The following is a 22954-nucleotide window of genomic DNA, read 5'->3' on the forward strand; positions in this document are numbered from 1 at the left end:
GTATAGGAAGGAGTAAACCTTCACTGCAAGCTGGGAAGAGGCACCGACACCTCACTTCTATATTCATCAGTAAAAAGTGAATCGCTATTCATCTTCCCAAGTTAACCCAAGAACCTGCGAAAAGCCTGAAGAATTATTTCCTGGACATCACATACCATGAGGGGCAGAGCAAAGGAGCCGGGTTCAGTCAGGTCAGGGCCTCAAGACATCAAAATCCAAGATCCTTCAGTCCAACCATGGTATTGGCCGGGCACTTACTTGATGGATGTTTCTCGAAACCTCCCACAAAATCTTGCAGTTTATGCCTTGCTCTGTGACCTAGTACGCCCTCCCCTCACACACGGAGAGACTCACAGATCCAAATCAGACCAAAGCACTGAGCAACACACGCTACTTATAAAAGAAGTCAAGAGAAATCAAATATAATGCGTCTGCTATTACAGCCTCTTAAGAAACTCCAGTAACAATCAGATCCAGCATGAGAAAGCACTCACCACCACTATTCCTTGAAAGTTAGGGTGAAAGAGTTTATATCAGCCACCCCAAAACATTCATCTGCAGCCTCCTACTCTTCAAGGTTGGCAATCATATAAAAAAGAAAAATGTACATACAATAATGGTAAATGTCCTAAAGGATTACTCTGGTGATAGAGTGTCAGGAAATAACTGTTATATTTAAGTTATTTGATGATGAATTCATTCACAATTTCTTGTGGATAGATTGCATGATGAATTCCTTTTGGCTATGATCTTTTGTTCATTTTTCAAGAGGGCTACATTTTGCATGAGTGAGCAAACCAGAATAGGAGCTCCCTGCTGTTTCATCAAAACAGAACCTACCAGTCCCTACAAAATGGAGGAGCACCAGAAAATCACATTAAACAATGTACTTGAGGGCACATGTTTTATTAATCTGTATGACTTCATAAATGCTTCAGTATGAAATACATTAAAAGTAAAGTTAATGACAAAGATCAACTACCTAAAAAAAAACTGCAACTACCACTCTTATTCTGAAAACAACAGAAAAATATCAAATCCTTCCTACTGCCCATAACCATGTCTTTTTATTTTTCAAAACAAAGCCATATATTTCTAAGGACAAACTTCCTCGGTGATTCATAAGATGAAAATGGAATACCCAACATTACTACTCTGCTAAATATTAAATTAAGTTACTGCATCATTTCTATGGCAAGGAGAATGAAGTTGTTGCAATGGCTCACCAGGTCCTTGGTCCCCCAACACCAAGCACCTCTGAAAGAGCCAAAGACTTCCCAGAGCTCATACAAGGAGAATTCACAAAGCACTGGGTTGGATCTCTACTCCTGCATACTATATATAGTAAACATGAGAACAGGAGAAAATGCATTTGAAGACACTTGTAAATCAAGTATTCAACAGCCTTCCTGAGATGAAATTTATACCGAATAACATACACACATTTATGATGCAATGGTTGATAGTAGACTCGGAGCTGTGTAGCTATCAGCAGCCCCAACCGTAGATGACAAATCTATTGGATTTGACTGTGCTGGGCATTTCGTATAAATGTGGTCATGTGGCACTGGAGTGTCTCAATAAGCAAATGTTTCTGAAGTTCCAGTTACTGCAAAGAAGCTGAGACTGGCATAGAACCCTTGCTTTCATCCACTCCACTGTCTTCATGCTTGAGCACTTTGAGCAGATGCATAAGGGGTGGCAAAGGAAACAAAAGTTTAGGTCTGTCCTCAAGGAGCTTAATGTCCAATAAAAATGCTATCACAGCCATAAATAAGCATCTATTTTATCACCTGTAGGACCAGAGATACAGACAAAATAATATAAACATCCAGAAAAGATAAGACACTTGCTCTTTGCAAAAATTACACAAGCCAGGAATTGCTATAAGCACAAACCCCCTTCCTCTTATGTGGAAGGACATGCTTTTCTCAGCATTTGCACTAAAGCAAAAGCTTCTGGTAAAATCTTTTTTGTGGGGGAGCGGGTTGAAGGAGGAGTACTGAGGGTAGAATTCAGTGCTTTGCACTTGCTAGGCAAGCACTCTACAATGGAGCCATACCCCAGTCTGGATAAAATGGAATAAATTTTCCTCAAAAAGCAAAAATGAGAAAAAATAATTTTAATGTACAAAATAGTGACATACTAGAGGAACATACATAAAATAACATGTGAGTTTAGAGAAAGGAAAAATAAATACGATCAAGAAAAAGTACTAAAAAAGCAGCTTTTACTGTAAGTCAGTCTCTTTCTTGTCTCTTCAAGTGTTTTAAAGATGTAGGAATGGAAGCATTCCTTCAGCAGCAAATCTCCATCTGCATCTGCATTTAATCCTTATACCTTCATCTCCCACTGCTTATGTGAATTTTAACAATATATAGGCATAATTTCTAGAAACCCCTTACAATTCTAACCAATACAACCTACATTTCCTCTCTCAAGAAATACCCTCCTTCTTTCCCATAAACCTCTACCACATATCCATCCTGCCTGATTGTAAACTCCTATTCCGCCCTTCAGTACTCAACTCCAACATGGCCACTCCTGCTCGTAGGGAGGAGGACGGAGGAAGTCTACTCTGCCTCCCCGTTAACCAGTCCTCTGAGCTCCACGTGCGTCACCACTGCAGCTCGTGCTGCATCACTCTGCTCTCTGCATCTGTGAAACCCAGCCACTCACTGTTACACAAATGTTTCCTGGAATAAGGGCACAGAAAAACCTAGTGGAAGGAAAAGAGGTAGACAAAGCATTTGGCAAAGGTCAGCCTGGAGAGGATAAAAAGTGTCAGTAAAGTTGCAACCGTGGCGGCTGTGCTAATAAAGAAAAAAAAAGGTGGGGGGAGACTCTATTGATCTCCTGGTATATTTCTACACCTGCATGGTATCTCATTTAGTCTCTATGACAACCACGTGAAATTGGCATTAGTCTATCCATTTTATCCTGGAAGAAAATGAGATCACTTGCTCAAGATCAGACAACTGTTAAGTAGCAAAAGCTCTCTCAACACAAAACATACACCACACAAACACACACACACAGACACACACAGACACACACACACACACTCCAAATGCACTCTTCCATTCAGAGGTAATTCAACTACTAACTTTTTTCATTTCCCATTGGAAGAACTGGATTTCTTTCCTCTCTGGACATGTTTGTAAACCACACATCACATTTCATCATGGCCAGCAAAGCAGAAGGGATGATTACAGTTGGCTTTTGTCTGGTTAGAATGGTACAAATCCTACCCACCTGGGTAAAAGAAGAGATGCTATAGCCCTGAGTACAAAGGTGGTCTTTGTCGCAGTTCAATTCTAAGTATTCTACTTCAATAGAGAAGAAAGTGGTTTTCAAATAAAAGACAATGTGAAGCTAAGTGGCTCGCATCTATAATACTAGCTACTCAGGAAGCTGAGATCTGAAGATCAAGGTTCAAGGACAATACAACCCACCAAGACTACATCTCCAGTTAATTCTCAAAATGCATGACTAGAGGCATGGATCAAGTGGTAAGAGCGCCAGCTGTGAGCAAGCCAAGCAAGAGCACAAAGTCCTGAGATCAAACCATGGTACCAGCACCAATAAAAGAAAGAAAGAAAATATAACATACCTTCAAAAAGTTTGAGCAATTAAAATGAGTAGCAAAAAGATTACTATGCTTAAAAAGTTATATTTTGTTATTTTGCTCATGTCATTTTTGCAAAAAGATGGCCATGGGTTATGAAACACTATGTCGCTAAAATTATTGCATTTAATAGGGCAGGAAAAAAAAAAAGAACAAGAGGAAGTAAGTTATCATTTGAATGTTTATCTGGCTTGATAAAAACATTTTTAATTATATAGCTTATGTTTTTCTTAAATATTTTTATTAAAAAACTAATAAAACATGTCAAAGGTCAAAGAATAATCATGAAAAGAGGATAACTTCCCATAATCTTATAGTAAACACAGCAAAACGCTTCTAAGATAGAATATTAATGCTATTATTTTTTTGAAAGGTTTAAATAGATGTCACCAAAGCAGCTTATGGCCCCAGTCCCCTGGGATTCCAGAGAAGTTAACATGTTACTTAGAAAACTTACAGAAACACATTGTACTTAATCAGTCTGTGCTGTCCCACAAAACTAAACAATGTTACTTACCCAGCCTTGTTTCTTCCTTACTGTCCTTAAAGTAATTGTATTTTGTTAAAATAAGTTGTTTAAATCATTAAAAGGATAACGTTCAGATTCCATATCCCCGCTGGTTACATGACAAAACAATACAAAGGTTTTCAGAAAGCTGTTGATCTTCACTTCTGTTTTAATGCTTTTGGTGTAAGAAGTCATGACTGTCCAGAGGACAGTGGCTTTTCATTCCTCAGGTCTACCCTGAAAAAATAGCACACCGCAATTATATATATATATATACATATATATATGTATATATATATATTTTTTTTTTTTTTTTGGCCAGTCCTGGGCCTTGGACTCAGGGCCTGAGCACTGTCCCTGGCTTCTTTTTGCTCAAGGCTAGCACTCTGCCACTTGAGCCACAGCACCACTTCTGGCCGTTTTCTATATATGTGGTGCTGGGGCATCGAACCTAGGGTTTCATGTATACAATGCAAGCACTCTTGCCATATTCCCAGACCATATTCCCAGCCCCTATATTATTTTTAAAGTCACAAGATAACCGTTGTGGAGACAGTAAGGTAATGACACCTGATAGGTACAGTGCTAACTACCAAAAGTAAGTGTGGCATGAAGCCAAGCAGATCATGGATGGGAGGTGACAATGGGAAGCCACAGCAAAAGCCCATGTGAGCTAATTCAAATTCACAGTGGTCTGGCTTTTTCTTTGTTAGTCAGGACTTAGGTGAGTTTCAACGCATTGGGAAGTGAGTCTCCCCAGGCTGACCTGACCAGACACAAGCAGCCAGAGAGACAACTCTAAGGTCAGCTAAGGTCCTTGATACAGAAGCTGAGGTCCAGCAGAACGCATGATAGGGAAGAGCTCTGTTCTCAAGGGTCCCAACATTTCAGCAAGAGGAAGGAAGGACAGCAGTGGTCCAAAGAGAGCAAGAGGTCAAGGAACCAGAGCTCTAGGTCAGAACCTACTAACCTACCTCAACATTTCAGGGATAAAACATTCATGTGAGGTATATTTTGCCCTGATGGAAAACAAAGTAAGGAGGGCACAAGGCAACAACAGTACAAAGACCCAAGAAGGGAAACCCCACACTTGCTTCAGCCATTCCCAAATCTTGGCAAGTCTATAGCAAGGCTTATTCCCTTTCTAAATCAAATCAATAATTAGAAGTTGGTTCACCATCCCCACATCAGTATTTCCAACTGAGAGCCCTACTCTCTAGCTACCACCTCCCCAAGCTCATCCTTTTCCCACAATGGTGTTCAAACCCCATGCCTCGTCCAACAGGGCCTCTGTCAGTCTTCTGCAATTGAGACCTGAGACTGCCCAAAAGATTGTGCCTGGTGAAGACTCTCACATTCATAATACAACCAATCCACGAGAAAGACCACTTTTCTTCCGATTCTAGAAGATTCATGCACTTACACACTTATCCATCAGGCTTTCTTCTCCGACTTGATTTAGTTCATTCATCCCACAACCACTTATTGAGCTTCTAACGTTATAGCACAGTTCCTGTGGTTAAAAGTACAGAAGATGTGTACCAAACATTTCCTGCTCTCAAAGGCTCAAAACCACATTTAAAAAAAAAAAAAAGGCAAGAATACATGTGATTACAACACAATAAATAAACTCTACAGCAAAGATCTGAAGAAGTGATTGGTTCCCAGTCCACAATGGGAACATGAGAAAATGCCCCTTGAGAAGAAATGTCTCTAACCTACCATGATATTCTGCTATCCCACCGCTCCTAACCATCCAGCCTCAGCAAGCCCCTATTTCCTGGTATGATAAGCAGAGTTCTGAGCCTGCTCTTCACCTCCACGAGAAGAAGAACACAGCAAAGCAACAGGAAATGCAGGGGGGAGAATGTCACTTCTCAAGCAAACACATAAGATAGCAGCTATGCCATCTGAGGGAAAGGGATTAGGAAAGGGCAGTTAAAGTACTATGTGCTACGCATGGTAAGTCTAGATTTGATAGGAAGAGTACAAATAGGGCACACTGCAGTCCAGGCAGGAAAGGCACAAAACCTAGACTGGGTGTCAGGAAACATTTCCAGTATAGTTTCTAGGCAGAAGTCTGAGTAACAAGCAAAAGTGGGCTAGACAAGAAGAGTTAGCTAGTAGAAAGTGAATGGATGGAAGAATAATGTTGAGACAGAAGAAAATAATCAAAACCCCAAAAGGGGCAAGTTCAAGGACTCTCAAGAACTTCAATATGACTAAATGAAGAAGTTCAACAAGAAAGAGGAAAGTCTGGAAGATAATGTAAAAAAAAAAAAAAAAAACTACAGCAGGATATAAACTGCTTAATAAAAGGATTAAGATTTCCTCCCAAGTCATGGGGAGCCTCTCAAATTTTGGATGAAGGAATATTGATTGGTTTCACACTTAGGAATAGCTATCAGATTGCAGTGAGAATAAAATGGGAAATACAAGGCTGAAGATAGAGTCCCCAAGTGCTAGATCAAAGCAAGAGAGAGATGACAGTAACCAGGCTGGGCAGTGACATCAGAATGGGGAGGGGGAGGGGTGGTTGCAACTTGAGACCAGAAAATAGAAACTGCAGACTAAGACTCTACTGTTAACTCATCCAACACAGCAAGGTCTGGTAGCACTGATAGGGAGAAGGGAGGAAAGAAAGGGAAGAAGGTAAAAAGGGAAAGGAAGGAGAGAAGACAGAGGAAAGAAACAAGGATGGGGCTAAGAGGGGGAGGACACACCAGTGACAAGCAGAGCAGCCCCACTCGTGAATCTGAGGAAGGAAATCAGTTCTGCCAAAACTCGAGTGCACAGCAACTGGCCTTAAGCAAGTAAGTACTGCCCACCCAAGCCAAGATGTTCCAGCACCTTCTATCTTTACAGGAACAAGAGTTACCACTACTTTCTGGAACTTAAAAGTAATTGCAAGTTCAAAGCATTTGATGCCGGCTAATTAGAAGCCCTATCTCAAACAGCCACTCAATGAAAGGAATGAAGACACAGAGCTTCATGAAACATGGTTAGTGGGGCTGGGGATATGGCCTAGTGGCAAGAGAGCTTGCCTCGTATACTCGAGGCCCTGGGTTCGATTCCCCAGCACCACATATACAGAAAACGGCCAGAAGTGGCGCTGTGGCTCAAGTGGCAGAGTGCTAGCCTTGAGCAAAAGGAAGCCAGGGACAGTGCTCAGGCCCTGAGTCCAAGGCCCAGGACTGGCCAAAAAAAAAAAAAAAAGAAACATGGTTAGTATGCCACAGGCCCTCCATAAAAGAGAGTAGAGCCTTACCTTAAAGGTCCATGGGGGTACCTAAGGCTTTCTGGGGACCCTGGCGGCTGTCAGCAAAGGGTCAGATAGCCCTGGCAGAACAGGCTTTTAGGGGACATAAAAGCACTTGCTGTTTCCAGGTAGCAGGACCGGGTCCTTGCACACAGCTCTGTAGGCGTACAGTAACTAAATAACCAGGGAGCCAGGAAAGGGTGAAAGGAAGAAATAAAATGCTGTGTCAGGCCTTACTTTTTAAAATGTTTCTCACAAGGAAAAACATCATCATCAACAATAACCTACTATTTGCCTGACAGCTGGAAAGCCAATGAATTGTGAGTACCTCCACTTGCATTCAGAAAAATGCACATTTAAAAGTACTGTAGACATTTTTTAAGAGCTTTAAGGCCATTCCAATGATGCACTCAAGGTCTGCCAAATTCCAAGAAAAACAAAAATATTGTCAACTGTTTATTTTACCATTGATATATAAAATTTAAGCCAAAAACTGTATATTGTTATTATGTATTGTTATGTCTTGAGCTTTATATTCCATTAGAGTAGCTTATATAACAACCAGGATCAGTTATTTTGTTTTATACATCCTGCTGCATAGTCATAAAATTCCTGTTCTATAACTGTTTTCTCCTGAATAATATCCATGATTTACTCATTTGTACCCTAGAATGACATTTGCTCTATTAAAACAAAAATCCACTATGCTTCAATTCACTTTAAAGTTAGCATCCAAAAATCTGCTACAGGAAAAACAGTTTCCTTAAAATACCAGAGACAAACCCCTGCATTAACTTCCAGTTCCTGAGACTGCGGCTCCTGGCTTTACCACATTTCTAATCTCCATAGGCAATGTACCTCCCTAGCTGCAGCTCGGTACCAAGTCCAGCACAACCAGGAATGTCTAACCCTCTTGACTTCAAATCACATGCAAGTACTTACATGCAGTAACTTAAGTAGAGATAGTCAGAAGGCAGGGACCACTGAACATTTCATGATAAAGCAGCTGAGACCAGTGATAAATCCCCTAACTGGAAAAAAATCAATGGGCGGAAGTTCCTAGTAGCAAGAAACTTATAGGCAAGTTTGACTAAGGGACATTTGAGAAGCTACTAAAAACTTTTCCTCCACAGTCCTTCCCTAACCATCCCAGCTTTTTACTTTACATGATGCTCTTTCATCATCCCAAAATGCATTGAATATTAATAGGGCCAATCATTTGTTATTACATAAAAGGGTTTTTTGTGTCCTCCTCTTAAAGCTACAAAAGTGGGTTTGCATTTTTATGGATTTCTCAAAAGCCAAGAATGAGTTATTAATCAGGTGGCACCAAGGAAAGAAATGAAGGACTGCCAGCCATGTAGCTCAGTCCCCACCCCCCACCCCCCAATTCTTCTGTGCCTTTGCTACTTCCATAGGGAAAGTATAATTGCTTTCCTTCCCTATCTATTTCTCAACTTATCCTTACATTATCCTTCCATCACCCAGTCAACTCTCACTTTCCCTGCTCAGACTCATCTGTTACACCCTATACTGTCATACTGCCTCAACCCATGTTCTATGTTTGTTTTGCTATGAGGAAAATTAAGCAGAACTAAAAGTGTTTACAGGGCTGATTATTTTTGTCATTTTAAAGTGAAGGTTGGAATTGGAGGCGTGGCTCAGTTAGTAGAGCACTAACCAATGAGCAAAAGCATCAGTACCAAGTTCTATTCCCAGTTCCAGTCTGAATCTTAGACAAGAAAGGAAAGAAAAGGAGTGAAGGGAAGAAGGGGGGGAGGAGAGGGGAAAGGAGAGAAGAAGTGGGAAAGGAAGGGAAGAGGAAGGAAGAGAGGAGAAGGGAGGGGAGAGGAGGGAAGAAGGAAGGGAAAGGAAGGGAACAGAAGGAAAGGGAAGGGAAAACTGACTTTATTGTGCTACAGTAGAACACACATATTCTTACTGCTCAACTTCTTCATTGAATATAAAAATATCAGAGAAAATCAGAACTTCATTTTTATCCATAAAAATTTTATGAATGAAACCAGACGCTAGCAGCTCATGCCTGTAATCCTAGCCACTCAGGGGGTTGAGATCTGAGGATCATGGTTTGAAGCCCAGCCAGGGAAGAAACGTCCATGAGACTATTACCTCCAACTCACCACCAAAAAGCTGGAAATGCAGCTGTGGTTCAAGTGGTAGGGCATTAGCCTTGAGTACAAGAGCTCAGAGATAGCACCCAGGCCCTGAGTTCAAGCTCTAGGAAGAGCACACACACACACACACACACACACACACACACACACACACACACACATACACATAAAAAGTCTATCAATATTTTGGTATGTTTGAAGAAGGTACTAATGCAACTTTGTCACCTTGTATGCTAAAACTGAAGGGAAGTGCTCAGTAGCTGCTTGGGGCCTATATGGTAAAAATTAAACTCCTTAGCTTTCCTCAACCTACCCATCCATTTGATCCCAAGAACCCTTCATCTGAACTAGTGTCTATAACTCTACTGGGAATGCCAGCACCCTTCAGAGCCCCTTATCCTACCGGTTAGGTTCAAGTGCATTTCCTACACCGGCAGGAGAAGCTCCCCTTTTTTAATTCCTAGATCACCTTCCAGACCTCTTGGCACATGTTCCACTTACATATTTATTCTTTTAATCAAAAATGTTAACAGAGCAAGTGAAAGGTACTATGTTAGTATTCATTCACTACACACTAATATTGAACATGATTTGACCAAACTGATGGCTAACCAGAGTCACAGATCACTATGATGCCAAAACTTGTTGATAGATGGAACTAACCAAGTGAGTTCTTTAACCACCCATTATATATGGACTGTTTAAAGACTAGAATATACTGACTAGGATCAGATTGAATAACTTTAGAACCTATAGGCAAATTTCCCATTATACAAAAAAAGTGCAGAATTGAGATAAGGGTATCAACAAAGTCTTACACATTAGGAGTTGGAAACCTACCTATTACACCTCCCTTCAGATGGTAAAACTCCAGTCAAAGGAATAGGTATACCTTATTTACTCTGAACTCTTCCCCACAGTGCCATGTCTAAATGAGCCTTAAAGAGCTGTTTAAAAATAACTAGGAAAACCAGATTCTGGGAGAAAAATACATAGAACATATAGATGAATCTTTTTCCTTAAATTGGCTGTTTCATTTGGGCTGTGCTATTTCCTGCTCAAATTGGTTTCCTGCAATTTGTTAAGGCTGCCAAATTCTTAGTGATCGCGGTGATATACTTAACACAAATCGGCAAATCTTTCTTATTTTTCACAATGACAAGAAATTTGCAGAGGAACTTGCAGAGTGAGGATAATAATAAAAGCGAGTTCATTTGTCCACTTTTCAAGATTTGTCATTTCCATCTGGTTGTTAGTGGTTTAGGAAATCAACAAATAGCCTGCTAATCCCACTTCCTGTCTAATTTTTTTCATATTGATTTGGGACAGTTTTGAGTATTCTATTATCACTATAAGCAAGAAAAAAGATCAGGGTGAAAAAGGAAAACATCAGTCCTCAACATTGATCTTTAAAATCAAAAAAGGCAAAATGTTAATAAAAAGGTAAATCCCATACTATATACAATGGCATCCCTATTTCAGCCTAAGAAAAAAATTATCTGCTGAAAGAGCAAACCTATATAGTCTGAGATAATTCAGCAGAGAGTCTAAGCAGCCAGCATACAATTTAAGTTCTTAAAGAGCACATTCATTTATTAAAGTGACATTATAATCTGTGGCGTGTCACACAGTATATTATTTTGCCCAAGCAGCTTTACATGCAAATACTTATTGCAACGATTCATTGATCTGGTTCAAGGTTTAGCAAAAAAAAAAAAAACCATAGTTTCAGTAGTCTTCAAAGAAACTTACTTTCTTAAGAGTATAAATTATACTCTCAAAACTATATATATATATATATGACACAACTTAGTTCCTATATTCAGAAATCCTAAAGACTTCAGTCCTTCAACTACATTGCCCTATATTCACACCTATGAATAGCCTACAGCTGCTATGAATAAGAGTCCTGGGAGAAAGAAAGCATTTTAATAAATATTAAAAATTCCAGGGCTGGGGATATGGCCTAGTGGCAAGAGAGCTTGCCTCGTATACTCGAGGCCCTGGGTTCGATTCCCCAGCACCACATATACAGAAAACCGCCAGAAGTGGCGCTGTGGCTCAAGTGGCAGAGTGCTAGCCTTGAGCAAAAAAAGGAAGCCAGGGACAGTGCTCAGCCCCTGAGTCCAAGGCTCAGGACTGGCCAAAAAAAAAAAAAAAAAAAAAAATTCCAAGTTTCATTTAATACAAAATTTACTTCACACTGAAAAATGTAGAAAAGCCTGGTGACAGTTTTTATCCATATATTTTTTGTAGATGTGAAAAAATATTTTGCCACACATCTAAGTTATAAATCATAAAAAAAACAAATGAGTACCAAGTAAAAACCCAAATGAGACAAAAGAGAAGTTTTCTACTTTTACCAACCTATCTTTTCAATTCTAAGAACAGAGCTCTGCTAATTTGTACAAGTATAATTGCATTCTTAACTGAAAGGCAAGATACTTTCAAAACAGCACATCAGTTTTAGTTCCTTTCTCGGCTTAGGTTAAAATAGGCGAAAGGCATGGCACTGTCCTCCAGCCTTGCAGTCTTTTTCATACCTTGGTACAGACAGAAAAAAAAAGCATCTGCATGAAACATGGGTTATGTAAGTGATACAGCTACTTCAGATATAAGAAGTCAGTTTGCTCCTTAATATGCAAGCTGGGAAACTGGGCCAAAGACTGAAGTACAGATACTACATCTTAAAATGTCCCCAGAAGCTTCCATTTATTGCTAGTCCTGAAGCACTGGTAAGGGTCACAAACGTGGCAACATCCAAAGCCATCTAGCTCATAACCTCAGTCACATCATCAAAAGTACCTGATGAGGCCCACAGTGCCAAGCACTGCTGTACAGAAGACAAGAGTTGTTCAACAGAGCCCTCTGCAGTGACAGAAACGCACCTGCTCTGTCCAATAGGGTAGGAGGCACTATCCATATGCAATTAATGAGCATGAAATGTGGCCAATGCAACCGAGATAGTTGCATTTTTATTTTATTTCGTTTCAGCTAACTTTTAGGTCACTTGTAGTAACTAGTGACTGCCCATTCTGAGAGAAGAGGTCTACGTTAATTCCCACATTACACATTCCAATGTGGCTTTCTAAAGTCTTTTGGTGCCCAGGCTGGTGGTTGCTGCCCATGGACCAGAGTCCATCAGTCATGCCAAATGGACTTGGCAAAGATGGTTTCAACAAAGCCAGAGCTTCTCATGCCACTGGTGTCCCACTCTGCAGACCATACACACCACGAGCAAGGCTGCTGACCGACACCTACACTCAAAGGGGCAATTTAAAAGGCCATCCTTAGGAAGGAAAACACTTTGTCTTTTGCAAGGTAGTTAATATGGGAAAAAGCCAGATGAACCAACAAGTCCCTAAACACAGAAGGTTCTTGGTAAAAAAAAAAAAAAAAAAAAAAGGAGAGCATCTCTACCAGGCTCCCCCTTCCTTCCAACTAGTTTCTGCAAGTTATAACATAACAGTGGTTAACAACACTTACTATGGAGCCGCATGGACTTAAACACATCTGTTGCTTCCATTGCTCACAATCTATGTAGACTTGAATCAAAATGATCATTGCAAGTCTCAAGATGGGTTAGTAATAGCTCTTTCTCAGGACTATGAGAGTACAATCGGATAGGGGGTATATAAAGAATGTAGCAGAAAACTACCACATAATAAACATTATTTGTTATCTGTCATATTTAACCATCCAAACTTTATTAGCACAGTAGGTAGTGGTAGCAAATAATAAATATATCTACCTAGAACCATTCAGAAACTTTAATTTCAAAAATACTCATGTATCAAAACATATGCTTAAACCAAAATACTTACAATTTCAGTATCTTTTAGGATTTGTTTCATACTGTCTCTATGTCCCTCATAGTCTTATTATTCTATATTTAGTTCTATCTGCCCCAAATCTCTAAACTCTTTGAAAGGACAGGTCATAGGTCTGTCTATTGTGTCCACTCAACATAGCTTGAAAAGCTTAATTACTTAAAAAGTAAATATTCAACTGTAACTTAAATTTATAGAATTATGTTCCAGAATAATCAAAAGTAGTCACTTTTTAAAGGTATAATGAGATCGGTTCCAAATTAATTCAAGGAACACTTAATAATCAGCACTCACTCAGAAGCCAGTACTACCCTAGGATAACATTTGGGAACAAACAGGCCAGGAACAAAGGGATGAAAGCCTCTGAGCTTATCTTCTGGTGAGAATAACAGCTACCATGGGTGGGAAGAAGGGTGGCAGGCAATGGTAACTGATGGCATGATATTGGAGAGGCAGAAAAGAGCTAGTCATGGTGCCTCATCGAGGCCAGGGGAAACAGCTCTGAGGCATGGACATGACATCTATCAACTGTTTTCTAAAAAATAAATGGAAACTGTGAGAGCCTCTGTGTACACAGTACAGTAGGGGGTGGGAGGCCAGTTAGGAAGATTGTACAGAAGCAATAAGAGATGGTGGTTATCTGGACTGGACCTGAATGCATACATTCAAACCCATTTCACAGATGGAGTTCATAAGATTAACTAATGGCTTGCTATGCATAAGGAAAAAAAAAAAGGCATAGCCAATTTGGAGATCTACCTGTGCCCTTTCTGGGGAAGGATAAAGAGGAGAATAGAGACTGAGGAGGAAGAAAATGGTTTTATGGAATGTAGGCTAAGTTGGAGTTATGCTCACTTGCTACCTAATGTCAATTAACCCTGAACTTTCACAACTCTCCTACTAAACCACACATTTTGAATGAACAATAACTGCTTCCAATTCATGTTGGCATGCCCTACTCTGAACATAAGTTCAATTCACATTTACCAATTTAATCATCAAAAAGGAGGTCACAGAGGGAAAGGGGGAGGGGGAGGGGGGAAATGAGGGAGGAGGTAACACATTGTACAAGAAATGTACCCACTGCCTTACATATGGAACTGTAACCCCTCTGTTCATCATTTTGACAATAAATAAGTAATTATTCAGAAAAAAAATGAGGTCACTAGAATAGCTAAAGCATTCCTAAGAAACCAGTGTAGGTGGTATCACAATACCAGACCTCAAGCTCTACTACAGAGCTATATTAACGAAAACAGCCTGGTACTGTCACAAAAATAGACCCAAATATCAATGGAACAGATTAGAAGACCCAGAAATAAAATAAAACACTTACAGTTATCTGATATTTGATAAAGGAGATAAAGATATACAGTGAGGAAAAATAGCCTCTTCAATAATTGGTGTTGGGAAAACTGGGCATCTATATGCAGTAACTCCCTGTTTGTCACCATGCACTACTATCAAGTCAAAGTGGATCAAATAACTTATAATCAAACCCAAAACTTTGGAACTACTGCAAGGGAGAGGAAGAAAAACATCAGAACTTACAGATAAAGGCAGAAACTTCTTGAAAAGAGTCCCAAGGGCACAATAGATAGCAGAGAGACTTGACAAGTGGGACTACATCAAAATAAAAGATTTCTGCACAGCTAAGGCATAGTTACTAAACTACAAAGACAGCCAACAGACTGGGAGAAGATCTTTACCAGCAATATTTCAGACAAAGGTCCAATATCTAATATATATACAAGAAGCTCAAGAAGCAACCCCTCCCAAATCTAATAAACTAATCATTAAATGGACAAGGGAGCTAAGGAGAGACTTCTCAGAAGAAGAGGTAAGAATGGCAAATAAACACATGAGGAAATGCTCATCATTCCTGGCCATAAAATAAATGAAAATCAAAACAACCCTGAGGTTCCATCTTACCCTGATTAGATTGGGCAACACTGTGAATTTGAAAGACAACAAATGCTGGCAGAGATGTGGAGGGAAAAGGAACCCTACTGCGCTGCTGGTGGGAACGCTAACTAGTACAACCACTCTGGACAGCAGTATGGAGATTTCTAAAAAACTAAACAAACTACAACCCAGGCATACCACTCCTAGGCATCTACCCTGAACATGAGCCAGGATATAATAAAGACATCTGTATATCCATGTTCAATGTCACACTATTCACAATAGCCAAGATATGGAAACAGCCCAGATGCCCCACAATTGATGAGTGGATCCAAAAAATGTACTTACGCACAATCGAATTTTACACAGCCATTAGAAAGAATACAACAATTTCATTTGTAGGGAAATGGATGGAACTAGATAGAACAAATCATCTCAAGTGAGGTAAGCCAAGCTCAGAGAAACAAATGGTGCAGGTTCTCTCAGATTTGCGGAAGTTAGATCCAAAGCACAATGAAATATGATAAATTATACAGGATTCTAGATATTCACACAGTGAGATCATAAGAAGATAGAAATACAAAGGCACAATGCCTACATGCATCTTGATATTAACATAAAGTTATATATGTAATTTTGTGTATATATGTGTATTAAAAGAAAAAAATTATATATATGTGAATATACATACACACACACAAACTCCAAGATATAGAAGCAAGAGATCTCTTTTGTCTTTTAATTTTTTCTTTTTTATGTTTTTATTTTTTATATAATATATTTTATTTTTTGATGATTCTGTCTTCTTTTCCTTATGCATGGTGTAGTCAAGCATATATCTTCGGGAAGGTTGGGGAAAGGGTACAGAACTCAAGGGGAAAAGGGTGAAAAAGTGCCACAGTGTAACTCACTGGACACCGGTGAGAGTGAACTACACAATTTGTGAATAGAGACGGGAGGGAGAGACTGGAAGAAAGCGAGGGAACAGAAGACGTTGTGTGAAAGGAAATGTACTCATTACCTAACACATGTAATCTGTACATCACCTCTGTACAACACCTCTATAATAACAATAAAGTAAACTAATTTTTAAAAAGGGGGGGTCACAACCTCCAAATAAATGGCATGTTGGCAGCTTTTATCTCTTTTGATTTCAAAATCTAATGCCATATTTTCCCCTTTTCAAATAAACACAGAAAATTCTCAGCCCAAAACTAATAATCCCAATTATTTCCCTAGGCATTATCAAGAATACTATTAGACACATGGCAGGTACTAGGTAAATGTTTATTGGATGAACAGATGCATAGGCCATAGGAGAGAGTACAGTGAAGGGAAATAGTACTTAGTCTACCTCTTTCTTATCCAGCAAGACCACCTGATGAATACTGATTCTCTACACATTCCATTTAACACAATATTTTCTCAGACTAGGATTGACTATAATATATCTTTTTTAACTTAAATTTACTAGAAAATAAAACCAGGCCAGATGCCATGGGCTTACATCTGTAATCCTAGCTAATTAGCCAGGCCAGTTAGAAAAGTTTACAAGACTCCATCTCTAATTAACCAGCAGAACCCCTGGCTACAGGCATGGTTCAAGTGGTAGTACACATCAGCTTTGAGTAGGAGAGCCAAGCAAGAAATGAGGCCTCAATTCAAGCCCCAGAACTTGCACAAGAAAGAGAAGAGAAAAGAGAAGGGGAGGATGAGGAGGAGCAGCATTTAGTAACTATCGGTATTTTCTAAGTTCAATTGTTATATATTTACTCCTAAAATTCCATTATTCCTATTCTTTTACACAAAAATAGTACCATGTAGCCTTTCAAAGCCTAAGAGAGTTCAGGAGTCAGCTGAGGAATAAAAATTTCCAGAGACTATTTGAAAGCAGTGTTAAATATTTTAAAAGAAACCCTCAAGCCAGGCTCTCACCCATTATCCTAGATAATTGGAAGGCTGCAATTGAACAGATCACAGTTCGAGGCCAGCCCAGGTAAAACATTTAAGAGACTCCCCATCTCAACCGACAAAAGTGGGGCCTATGCCCCACTTTTGGTGGCAAGCACCAATCATTCCATATACAGTACGAAGCATAAATAGAGGATCACAGCCCAGAACAACCTTGGTGTTAAGTCCTTATTCAAAAAATTACTAATGCAAAAAGGACTGGAGGCATGGTTCCAGTGATAGAAAGCTGGTCTAGCAAGAGCTAGGCCTTGAAATCAAACCACTGTACCACCAAAAATGAATGAATGAATGAAAGAAATCCTGAGATTCATGTCTAACATTTCCTATAAAAGCTGGCCATCTAAATAACAAATGACAGGGAGCAGTGGAACTTACTTGAATGTATTTGTACTTTCTTTTACTTGTTTTTTTTTCCTTGAACTGATATAAATTTAGTTGCACTTATAATTTTTCAATTAAAAAAACAAACAAAATTAAAATGCTGCAATACCTGATGTACCATAAATACCAGAATACCGCCGAGGCTTCGGGCCAGGTGGAGAAGAGTCTTTCATTCGATCAATCACATTTTCCGAAAGCTGCAAAGCAACATTAAAATGAAATCAATGCTAAAAGAACAAAAAGGAAAAATAGTACAATAACATCCAAGTCACTCAATCAATATGTACAAAACAATGGCCTTCAGGAATCAGGCAAACTCAAACAGCTATAAAAGTAGAAGCAAGTAAGAATGGTTTTAAAATTTTAAGACACACCCTGCAGCCCCACTCCTTTATTTCCTCTAATGCACTGCTAATTGCTCATTACATCTTGCTCTTCTTGTTTTATGCTGTGTGGTAAATTTTACTTTCAGAAAAAAATATGAGCCATAAGAACTCCTCCAACTTTTCTCCCTTAGCCCAACTAATTTATTTTTGTGCTAACAGCCCTTAGCTCCTTCCTTTTTGTCAGTCCCTAAGTGTCCCCTTCTTTCTCCCTTCCTTTTGTTGAGGACTAGGCATATATAGATCAATCCTTCAACAGATTTTATTAGGCACTAACTCTGGGCCAGGAACTAAGCTAGACATGAATTCAAGATGATCACATTGCTTAAAGTGGAATAAATAGACAACGGTTGGGCATTTAAATACAACACAAGCTAAGGGTGCTTCAGGCTGGAAGCCTGTGACGCAAGTCTACAGAAGCATCATGGGCAGCACTGCCAGTGGAGCTGTGTGGTATGAAGGAGTGGAGCTGTGTGGTACGAGGCGGGAGCAGAGGATCAAAGAAGACTTCTTACAGAGGTTAGGAAGAAAATGTTCCCAAACAAAGAAACCACATGAAGAATTGATGAGGATTGATGCCACCATTAGACATCTAAATGAAGATCCAAAGGGAGAAGCTGGCAGCAGGCTGGGAGCTTTGAGGCGCACAGAGACCTAGAGATTTCAGTCATCCACCCCAGTTACTACTATACCAATGGTTATGTACTTTCCTTATAGTACATACCCGTACCTGATTTCTTGTCCTCTGTCCTGTCTTTCACACTAGAAAGTTTCATGAAAGCAAGGATTTAGCTGCCCTATTGAATATCCCTGAGATTCAAGAAGCCTGATTAATAGAAGGAATTGTTAAACAACAAAGAAAGTGCACAAATGAATGAATTAATTAATTAATTTAAAAAACTGAAGTGGGGCCATAGTGAGAGAGAAAATGTAAAGGGAAGGTATTCCAGTTCAGAATTCAAACTCTTAGTAAACTCTGTAAAGTGCTTGAGCCAGTTTCATGGGGACAATGAACACTACTGAAGGATTTTAACAGGATGATGACCAGATTTACATTTCACGAAGATCACTCAGGCTACAAGAGAGAGAACAGATTGGAGAGGGATAAGAACAGAAGAAGAGCCCTTGAAGGAGGCTAAAGGACCATTTAAGAAGCTATTAAGCATATGTCCACATGAAGATTTGCTCAGGGTGTTCAAGGCAGTATCATTCATAATAGCAAGAATGGAAACAAACATCTATCAAGCATTTATTTACATCAGAATATAGTTCAGCAGTAAAGAGGAATGCAATTCTAATACAAGCAATAAAAAGGATGCGCCTAGAAATAAACTAAATGGAAATAGCCAAATACAAAAAGATTACATTCTGTATGATTCTTTTTTCTTAGTTTTTGTTTATGCATTTTGAGACTAGGTCTCCCTATGTAGTATAGGCCTCAAACTCACCATCCTCCTACCTTCATCTCCTGACTCCTGGGGACTACAGGTGTGCACCACCATACCTACCCCTATGATTCTACTTAGATGGAATGGCCGGAAAAGACAACTCTAGAAATATACTGTATATTATCTAAACATGTTATCAATATACCATATCGTATACTGTACTATTACATATCCATATATGTATATGTAAATGCATAAAGCTGGTATATAGAGCCAATTGTTTATATAAAGCCAATGATTCCTTTTTTTTTAAGTAATCCTGAGTTTTGAACCCAGGCCCTCATGTTTGCTAAGCAGGTACTCAACAAGGCCACTTGGGCCACCCCAGCAGCCCCTTGGTTTACTATCTACTTTTTATAAAGTTATTTAATTTTGTTTAAATTTTAGATTTCAAGTCAAAAATCAAAGAATTCCAACATTAAAAATGTATTCTACTTAATTAGGAAGTCAGCTATAAATCAAGTTAGCTATAAACCTCCACCTGTTCTAAACACAGGCCACATCCTAATGCCACTTTATTTCTCAAAACCCACACCTTACTATTATCTACTTCTGCTATGAAAAGTCCTTTCAGTCCCTAATGTAGCCTCGAAAACATTACCCCTTCAGAGTGGGGGAAATGAGAGCTGGCCCAGAATAGATGGAAAAGCCTGTCTACCTACTAACCATAGAACCCCAGAGAAGTGACCTCACGTCTCTCATTCAAAAAATGAAAATACTCACCTCGAGGAATAATGAGAGCTACAGTTCATGCACCATCCAGTATAATTGGCTGCACAGTATTTGGTGCCGTTATTACACAGCTGTAGCCATGGGGACTTTCACTAATTTTTATTTCTTCTGGGTTCATCCTCACCACCTGAGCCTGAGCGTGTACTCTGTCCTCTGATCATGGAGTGCAAGGACTTGGCCTACAGCTACGGCTGGCAGCAGCTATGTAAGTCCTGGTGAGGGTATGGAAGATGCCATCCTCTTTGAGTGAAAAACATGGACTGTCTCCTTCAACCTAAAATGTCACTAAAATGTTTTCTCAATTTCTCACCTGATTTTGTGACTTCTCTGATGCACTAGAATTTTAGTGTCACTTTTGAGTATCAATCAAAACATTTCACAGCCAGTAGTTAGATGTAGTTCGGTAAATTTATCTGCACATCCCTAAGGATGCAGGTATCCCAAAGGAACTACAACATAAATATATCACAGAAGGGCTGGAGATAAAGCTGGAGCCACATCTAGAGTTGAGTGCTTTCTGGGAGACTTAGCTCCAATTAACTAGCCCAAATCTGGAAGGACAGGTATGGCTCAAGTGGCAGAGCATCAAACATGTGTGGGAAAACTGAGGTGTCATTCATGCCTCAGTATTGGCACCAAAAAATATTTTTAAAAATTTTAAAAGGCCATGTGTCCATGTTTACACCTGTAATCCTAGCTACTCAGGAGGCTGAGATCTCAGGATGGAGGTTCAAATCCAGCCTGGGCAGAAAAATCCATGAGACACTTATCTTCAATTAACTACCAAAAGATCAGAAATGGCAAAAAGCCCAAAGTGGTATAGTGCTATCCTTAAGCATATAAAGCCTTGAATTCAAGCCCTAAGACTGGCACCAAAAAAAAAAAAAAAGTGGGAGGGGGGGTAGTCTGTCTTACCAGTAGTCAACCTTTTGTTCTTACCATAATACCACAACTAAATCCTCAGGCCCTGCAGAACACCAGTGGTAATGGCAGCCCTCAGATACAACTCTGGCTTTGAGCATTCTTACCTTTCCCCAGTATGAATGCAATTCTGATCCAAGACAGCAGTGATTCTGTGCTATCATTTGTACTGGAAGTCTATGCTGTCTGAGCTGAGCTGATCTTCACTGGCAGTAGTAAGTTCAGACCTGCATGCACCCCTGATCTCCACTGGGAACAGAGGACACTTACTCAGGGGGCAGCTGACAACATTTAGAGAACTAACAGTAATCAGGGTGATAAACACAATCTATAACTGCAGAACAGCTCCTCGGTATAACAAAAATAAACCCATACAGGGGTAGTAAGGGATGTCAACACTCAAGAGCTGGATAAGCAGCCTCCAGTAAGAGGCAACTTTGCCAGCAAAACACATTTCTCCTTAAATAGGGCACTTCTTTCACAAAAGCCTTTTTCCCACATCTATGACACCTGCTTTCCAGCCACCTCTCTGGATCCTACATCAAGACAAATAACAAATGTAATTTATAAAAATTATCAATATTAACAGTGAAATAACCCCCCCCCCCCACACACACACACAGATGAGAAGAATTACAATCAGAGGCCCATAAACTGCATAGTCCATGGATTCATTCTTCAACTGTGGACTTACACTGCATTGCTTGGGGCAGAGTCCAGAGCTTAAGACTCACAAAGTTCTGTGCGTTTGAAGTTAACAACCACAGTTATACTATGAGGAGAGGTGATCTTTGTGTGATCTTCCAGTCTTCCCATTCCTCTCTTCCCACCCACTTTGGTCTCATTCAAACTTAGCACAAAGAGACCATCCCCAGGTGCTGAATCCAGTATTTTCTCAGAGACAGAAGACTGGATGAGAAGCACAAACATAAATAAAGGACAGAGTAAAAGGAAAAGAAACTTTTTTAAGTTGCTCTTCTCAGAGGAGAAGCCAGGAACCATGAGATAAGAAACAAACCAGAACGCCAGCCCAACAAGTTCTCCAATCTTCTAGATATGTCTTAACAAGTTGATTAAAGAACTCAGACTCATTTTCATCCCTTGATCTTTCTTCTGCATAGGAATGTCAATATAGGCTTCCTTTTCAATTATTTTTGTAAGAAACAGGCTCTAGACGGGCACCAGTGGCTCACACCTATAATCCTAGCTACTCAGGAAGCTGAGACCTAGAGAATCATGATTTGAATCCAGATTGGGCAGGAAAGTCTCCAAGGTCCCATCTCCAGTTAGCCAGAAGAACACCAATGACAGATGTAGCTCAAGTGATAGAGGGCCAGTTGTGAGCAAGACAGCCAAGCAATCCTATTAAGCACGAGCATGAGGCTCTGAATACAAGCCCCAATTCTAGTTTAAAATTTTTTTTTAAAGCAATAGGCTCCCAAAACTGCCATTATTATTTGGAAGAAATTACTCCCATAAACTTAAGGACATAGAGTGCTGTGGAGAACGAATACAGATACATAATTATGAAATAATTCATAGCTTATGTTTACAGTTTGTCACAGTGTTCCTTTGCACTTGTTATTAGCAGATAAAACATGAACCTCTGTCTTTCCTAGATTGTCAAAGCTTAAGAGGGTAGCATGCTCCAGAGATTCACAGAATCTAAAGTTAAAAGAGTCCAATCATCCATCAGTTAAGTGAATTACTTCTACAACTCACAGCAACTGACAGAATGACTCTGTAGTCTTTACTATTTTCTCCAGACTCTTCCTTAACACCCCACATTGAGTAATTCCTTCTTTAAGGAGCTTATAACTGCCAATACCTCCCATGTAAGTATTCATCCAGCC

General features: G+C 39.6%; 1 protein-coding gene and 1 long non-coding RNA gene across 2 annotated transcripts in view; one reads left to right on the forward strand and one right to left on the reverse strand.

The window, feature by feature from the left end:
- Chchd3 (coiled-coil-helix-coiled-coil-helix domain containing 3) overlaps positions 1–22954 on the reverse strand; it is a 270667-nt gene that overhangs the window by 243346 nt on the left and 4367 nt on the right. The window contains exon 2 of the mRNA XM_048340244.1: positions 17727–17814. Coding sequence (XP_048196201.1) covers positions 17727–17814 — 88 coding nt within the window. The remainder of the gene's footprint in view (positions 1–17726; positions 17815–22954) is intronic.
- On the forward strand, positions 13916–14610 carry LOC125347156. Its single transcript, XR_007210115.1, has 2 exons — positions 13916–14369; positions 14522–14610. It is a non-coding gene; the product is annotated as an uncharacterized LOC125347156 (long non-coding RNA).

The sequence above is a fragment of the Perognathus longimembris genome, chromosome 2 (genome assembly GCF_023159225.1).
Source record: "Perognathus longimembris pacificus isolate PPM17 chromosome 2, ASM2315922v1, whole genome shotgun sequence".
Lineage (NCBI taxonomy): Eukaryota > Metazoa > Chordata > Mammalia > Rodentia > Heteromyidae > Perognathus > Perognathus longimembris.